The following is a 7,385-nucleotide window of genomic DNA, read 5'->3' as shown; positions in this document are numbered from 1 at the left end:
TATAGAGAAATCAACAATATACAGATCTCCTCTCCTAAAGCCTTCGAAGACTTTGGAATGGTCAGCTTCCATGATCACAACACATCGATATCTTCCAAAGACAACAACCATATCAAGATCACAAAGCATTGAGACAGACATGAGGTTGTATCCTAAGGACTCGACAAGCATGACTTTGTCCATGTGTTGATCCTTTGAGATCGCAACCTTACCTAGACCCAATACCTGACTTTTGCCTTTGTCAGCAAAGATGATGTGCTTCAGATGTGATGGTGTTAAGGGAGCATCTATCAATAGGTTCTTGTCACCAGTCATGTGATTTGTACATCCACTATCGAGAACCCACTCGTTGACTTTGGACTGATCATCCTGCAGATGAATTAGTGCAACTTACGATCTCATATACTTCATCAGTGAAGAATATGATATCAAGTTCATCAGATGAATTTCATCAAGCAGTAAAACAGATATTTCGGTATGAGGACGTGTGAAATGAAAGTTCATTTCATCATGATTCGCCTGCGTCCTTTCAGGCAATTTTGTCAGGCCTCCAGCAATATTCTTCAGACGTTTAAAGCACGTCTGGAGACTTGACCCTGCATAAGAGATTAGTTCTTTTTCTTCACCACCCACATCTGAAGGGGTGGCAAAGAGTTCATCACTCTATGAGCACCATATGAGAATGGTGGCATAGAAGCCAATCCATTTCGTTTCACATAAGAGGGGTTAGGGTAAGCATATGAATAAGCAGAGAAATTCTTCGAGGACTTATGAACATAATGATTTGAAGAATAATGTGCATATTCATATCCCTTAGCTCTACCCTGCGAAACAGAATTGTTAGCACGATGATAGTCATATGAGGACTTTGATCCATTTGAGGAATTTGATCCACGTGAGGAATTTTGTCCGTATGAGGACTTGGATCCATATGAAGAGTTTGATCTGGGGTTCCTATACTTCATAGGTGGTGTCATGAGGACATTCACCTGAAGACTATCAACATAGCTTTTGGGAACCCAGATTTTCTTCATAGGGGAACCGTTCCTGCAGTTAGTGCCAACATATCTAGCAAATACTTCACCATTCTGATTTTTGAACAGTTTATAGTTGGAGTCAAATGACTCATCAGAAGAATGAGGAGATTCACATGTAAAGCCAGATAAGTTAGATGGATCAACTGGAGGTCCCTTTGCAGCAACCCATGAGGTTTTGGGGTACTGCTCAGGCTTCCAATATGTTCCATCAGCATTGAGTTTCCTCTCAAAGGCAATACCCTCTTTCCTAGGGTTTCTGTTGAGGATCTGCTTTTTGAGCACATCACAAAGAATTTGATGCCCTTTGAGGCTTTTGTACATGTCTGTCATGTACAATTCCTTCAGCCCTGCATTATTAGTAGTACTAGCAATGTCCTCAGATGAGGAATTAGTGATAGCAGAGGCAGGTGAAGGACTTGTAACAGTTGAAGCATTTGAACATTCAGGTGATGAATTAGCAGATTCACGTTCAATGCACTTTAAGCATGGAGGAACAAATTCTTCTTGAGTAGCGCTGATTTGTTGAGCAAGTAATGAATCACGATCCTTATGAAGATCTTCATAACTCACTCTTAGCTTCTCAAGATCTTGCTTTCTTTGAAGAAGTTCAAGAGAAAGTTTCTCGTCATCAGATAAGAGAGCGTTATGATGACCTTGAAGATCGTCAAACTTGGAATGGATTCCCTGAAGACTTTCAGCCAAGGCTTTTGACTGATCCATTTCTTCACCCAACATATCATCGCTCTTATTTAGCATGTAATGAACTTTTTCCAATGCTCTTTGTTGTTTAGTGGCAAGGGAAGCAAGTTTATCATAGCTAGGTCCAAATTCATCGCCAGATTCATCATCACTGGACTCGGATAGGTAGCATTCATTTACCTTAGCACTTTTTGCCATAAGGCAGGGGTTGGACGATGATGATTCTGGTTCGAATGTCATCTCTTTGAGAGATTCCTTGTAATCATCAACCCAAGGATCATGACGATTTAGATGTCCATCATAGACCTCAGAGAGACGGTCCCAGATTAGCTTCGCGTGATTGAGATGCATGACGTTCCTGAATTGATTTCGGGACAACTTGTGCAGATGACATCCTTTGCTGTGAGGTTGAGGAGAGTGTACTTGCGAATGTCATCAGCTTCAGCCATCTTGCATAGATCGGTAAGACCGATCTCAGTGACGGTCCATAGTTCGTTGTCCATAGCCATGAGTCGCTTCTTCATCATGGCCTTCCACCGAGGATACTCATGACCGTCAAAGATGGGGCAGGAAACGCTCCTCAACCCTGCAGTCGACATAACTAGAACTCCAGGTGGTTAAACCAAAATCACACAGAACAAGGGAGTACCTTTCTCTGATACCAATTGAAAGTGCGTTATATCGACTAGAGGGGGGTGAATAGGCGATTTTTATGAATTCTTCACTGAGGAATTTGCCGGTGAGGAAATTCTTTAGCGAAGAACTACTAGTAGCGGAATAAGTACTCAGAAGTAAGCATAATAGGATACAGACATAGTCATCATGATGAAATGAAGACAAGCACAGAGTACAGGAAGCGTAAACACAGGATAGCACAAGATGAAGACAAACAGACTGAAGAAATTGAACTGAGGAAATTGAGAAAGTCTTCAGTCAAAGTCTTCAAACATAGATATGAACAATCACTTAACACAGTAATGAGGAAATGAAAGAGTTGAGGAAATAGAACCAGTAAGGTTGGTGAAGACAATGATTTGGTAGACCAGTTCCAACTGCTGTCTCAGTTGTACGTCTGGTTGGAGCGGCTGAGTATTTAAACTCGAGGACACACAGTCCCGGACACCCAGTCGCTGAGCACGCAGCTCAGGACACCAAGTCCTCACCGTATTCTCCTTGAACTAAGGTCACACAAACCTCGTTCAATCACTCGTGGTAAGTCTTCAGGCGACTTCCAAACCTTCACAGACTCGGTCACTTGGCGATCCATAATTCCTCTTGGATGCTCTAGACCATGACGCCTAACCGTTTGGAAGAAGCACAGTCTTCAAAGGTAACAAGCGTCGGATCCACGCAGGATCAATCTCTTCAGTGATGCTCAATCACTTTGGGGTTTGTAGGTGTTTGGGTTTGGGATTTTCCTCACTCGATGATTTTCGCTCAAAGTCCTCGGAGGATGGGTTGCTCTCAAATGACAAGTGTCAGTTTCTCTCGGAGCAGCCAACCAGCTAGTGGTTTTAGGAGGCGGCTATTTATAGCCTAGGGAGCAGCCCGACATGATAAGACATAAATGCCCTTGTCTGATATGGCCGTTAGGTGGATAAGATATTTTGGGACAGCTGACGCGTAGCACAGCAACGGTCGGAAATTTGACTATCAAATTCCTCAGGGCTATCATGTTCCTCACTGTGTAGGTAATCCGCACTGGCGAATTCCTAACTCCTCAGTCAGAACAAATTCCTCAGCGACTAGAAGAACTTCGTCTCTGTCACTGAAGAAATTGACTGAACTGTATGAGATTTCCAAAGGCTTCACTTGAAGGGTTTGGTAGGTGTAGGATTTTGAGTTGAGCATCACATGGAAAATTTTCCTTACTATTTCCTCGACCCCCTTTAACATTACGGTGTTTCCTATGACTCAAGAAAGAGAAAAACAAAACTATGAAAACAAAAAAATTCAAGCTTCATATTCCTCGCATGAATATCAAGTTTTCACGGTAACACCAATTTCTTCACTTTCAAAGTCTTCATGAAAGTCTTCAGAAATACCAAAATCTTCAATCTTAGATATTCATTTTTAGGGGTCGACTTTACCTGTAAATATCAAACTCCTCATTGACTTATAGACATGTGTACACTCACAAACACATTAATCTCTTAACCTATAAGTCTTCAACACACCAAAATCACTAAGGGGCACTAGATGCACTTACAGCTACAAGATCATCCGCCAGCTTGCCGTGCTTACAAGCGGAAGGTAATGTGGAGCACATCCTGGCAAACTGCACTTATGCTCAGGAGGTGTGGCACAGAGTGTTCAATCTTCTTCAAATTAATTTGCATGGGCCCTAGTGGCTGATGAGTTCACGGAGTGGTGGCTTGCAGCGCGCGCGGGATTCAGCGGAGCTGATCCTAGAGGATTTGACACGATGGTGATTGCGTTGCGTGGGCCCTGTGGAAGCAGAGAAACGCTAGAGTTTTCAGCCGGACCAACAAACAGAAGACGGTGTACGATCTCCCATTCATGATCCTGGACAAAATAGCCGAGTGGAAGATGGCGGGTGTGGGCGTCGGAGGACTAAGACGTTTCGTGAGAAGTTAGCCTAGGATAGCGAGGTGTTGGCGTCGAACGGGGTGTTTCTCGTCCTTCGTGTTCACATCAAGGATGTAATCTTGTAATTATAACTTCTCTCTTCTATAAAGCTATGGTAAGCCATCGGCGTACTCTTGAAAAAAAAACCGGCTTGAACTTTTGTTGACGAGCCATAGCTGCATATTTTCAAGCTACATTTTGTAGAACATGAGTCATGCATGGGACGAAGGTGGCCAAAGTCCAAACTTGGCAGGCGGCAAAGTTTGCTCGTTTATCATCTTGCCGGTCCAAGATGGGCGGCAGGTTCCAGGCGATGGACGAAGACCCACCGAGTCCCACTTCCGGCTCCCAACCTCCTCTGCCCGATTCATATAAGTTTCCTGCCAAAGGCATCCTAATTCTGTCAATACCAAGCAACAACATGTGGTGGGGGTCGCTGCGGCTGCTGCTGCTGCTCGCGGCGGCGGTGGCGGCGGCTGCTGAGCCAGCGTCGACGCTCACGGGGCCGTCGCGGCCGGTGACGGTGACGCTTCGGGAAGACAGGGGCCACGCGGTGGACCTGCCGGACACGGACCCCCGGGTGCAGCGCCGGGCCACGGGCTGGGCTCCCGAGCAGATCGCCGTCGCGCTCTCCGCCGCTCCCACCTCTGCCTGGGTCTCCTGGATCACCGGTAGTAAGCTGCTCACCGGACTCTGATTCTTGGATTGGACGGCATTGATTCTTGGTTCTGCAGGGGAATTCCAGATGGGCGGCACCGTCAAGCCGCTGGACCCCGGCACGGTCGCCAGCGTCGTGCGCTACGGGCTCGCCGCCGATTCTTTGGTTCGCCAGGCCACCGGCGACGCGCTCGTGTACAGCCAGCTCTACCCCTTCGAGGGCCTCCAGAACTACACCTCCGGCATCATCCACCACGTCCGCCTCCAAGGTGACCGACTGACCGCAATTGTTCGCTGATCCCCTGCTCCACAGTCTCTCTCTCTACAGTTTTTGGAGTACAATGCAATATAAACCTGCATCATCGCAGGGCTTGAGCCTGCGACGAAGTACTACTACCAGTGTGGCGACCCGGCCCTCCCGGGGGCGATGAGCGCCGTCCACGCGTTCCGGACGATGCCGGCGGTGGGGCCGCGGAGCTACCCGGGGAGGATCGCCGTGGTGGGAGACCTCGGGCTCACGTACAACACCACGTCGACCGTGGACCACATGGCGAGCAACCGGCCGGACCTGGTCCTCCTCCTCGGTGACGTCAGCTACGCCAACCTGTACCTCACCAACGGCACCGGAGCGGACTGCTACTCGTGCGCGTTCGGCAAGTCCACGCCCATCCACGAGACGTACCAGCCGCGCTGGGACTACTGGGGAAGGTACATGGAGGCGGTGACGTCGGGGACGCCGATGGTGGTGGTGGAGGGGAACCATGAGATAGAGGAGCAGATCGGCAACAAGACGTTCGCGGCCTACCGCTCCCGGTTCGCGTTCCCGTCGACGGAGAGCGGGTCCTTCTCCCCCTTCTACTACTCGTTCGACGCCGGGGGGATCCATTTCGTCATGCTCGGCGCCTACGCCGACTACGGCAGGTCAGGGGAGCAGTACAGATGGCTCGAGAAGGACCTGGCGAAGGTGGACAGGTCGGTGACGCCGTGGCTGGTCGCCGGCTGGCACGCGCCATGGTACACCACCTATAAGGCTCACTACAGGGAGGTGGAGTGCATGAGAGTGGCCATGGAGGAGCTGCTCTACTCCCACGGCCTCGACATCGCCTTCACCGGCCATGTAACACCTCAATCACACCCTCTGACTGACACTGACAGACACCTATCTCTGTTCTCTGGGCATTCGGCAAGCGGCTGAGGGTGATCACTCGCTTGCTGTGACGCAGGTGCACGCGTACGAGCGCTCCAACCGGGTGTTCAACTACACGCTGGACCCGTGCGGCGCCGTGCACATCTCGGTGGGCGACGGCGGGAACCGCGAGAAGATGGCCACCACCCACGCCGACGAGCCGGGGCACTGCCCGGAACCGCGGGCCAAGCCCAACGCCTTCATCGGCGGCTTCTGCGCCTTTAACTTCACGTCCGGCCCGGCCGCCGGCAGGTTCTGCTGGGACCGGCAGCCGGACTACAGCGCCTACCGGGAGAGCAGCTTCGGCCACGGCATCCTCGAGGTACGAGGAAAACAAGATGTCAAGATCGAAGAGAATTCTGGCCAACTAGATACATGTTTGACCGATGATGAGACGACGCGATCTGTTCATGCAGGTGAAGAACGAGACGCACGCTCTGTGGAGATGGCACAGGAACCAGGACATGTACGGGAGCGCCGGAGATGAGATTTACATTGTCCGGGAGCCCCACAGGTGCTTGCACAAACACAACTCGACCAGGCCGACACACGGTCGATAAAACATCACACGGGAATCTGGAGGTACTACTGGAGTAAACCTCCCGGTGTAATAATGGCAACTATTGACGGTTCGTCCAAGCGTGGAAATAAAAAACTCAATTAATAAGTGTCACACGTGTGGGTGTGACACGAACCACCGCTCTAGCCCTGACGTTTTCTAAACTAAAGTTGTCATCCGTAAATAAAAAAATAAGGGGCTGCTACGCGTCGGCCGGCGGATGCTTCGCGAGCTGTCGGATCTAACACAATCTATCGGCTAAACGTGCTCATCTACCTTGCAATAAAGATCTTGTTGCAGAAACAACATTTGTAACAGAGGTTATGTTGCGGATTTTTTTTCTTTTTGCAAAATAGGTTGTGTTGCGGATTTTTTTTAGCCTGGGTTGTGTTGCGGAATTTTGCAACATAAATCGTGTTGCAGATTTTTCTGTCTTCCTTTCTTTTTGCAATAACAGTGATGTTGTGGAAGAAGTTTTACAACATACGTAATGTTGCAGAAAATTTTGCAACTGAAAATAGTGAAACACCGCTGTCGTTGCCTTTGTCAAGCGAGTCACTGCCGACTTCAACAAAGCAGTAGCACCGCCGCTACTACTGTTGCAGAAGCACGCCGAGAGTCATGCCTCGTCTGAAAAAAGAAACTTGAAGTGAGGGAG

The 7,385-nt window shown here is 48.9% G+C and overlaps 1 protein-coding gene across 1 annotated transcript; it reads left to right on the top strand.

The window, feature by feature from the left end:
* The first annotated feature begins 4,737 nt into the window (after nucleotides 1-4,737).
* LOC123116690 (purple acid phosphatase 15) lies at nucleotides 4,738-6,865 on the top strand. The gene is made up of 5 exons (XM_044537617.1): nucleotides 4,738-4,996; nucleotides 5,060-5,251; nucleotides 5,351-6,099; nucleotides 6,206-6,490; nucleotides 6,585-6,865. Exons 1-5 carry the CDS (start codon nucleotides 4,747-4,749, stop codon nucleotides 6,726-6,728), a joined length of 1,620 nt encoding a protein of 539 aa, XP_044393552.1. The 5' UTR covers nucleotides 4,738-4,746; the 3' UTR covers nucleotides 6,729-6,865.
* The last annotated feature ends 520 nt before the right edge of the window (nucleotides 6,866-7,385 follow it).

Source organism: Triticum aestivum, chromosome 5B (assembly GCF_018294505.1).
Source record: "Triticum aestivum cultivar Chinese Spring chromosome 5B, IWGSC CS RefSeq v2.1, whole genome shotgun sequence".
In the NCBI taxonomy this organism is placed as follows: Eukaryota; Viridiplantae; Streptophyta; class Magnoliopsida; order Poales; family Poaceae; genus Triticum; species Triticum aestivum.
The sequence above is the reverse complement of the archived record's forward strand: the minus strand, read 5'-3'. Positions and strand labels throughout refer to the sequence as shown.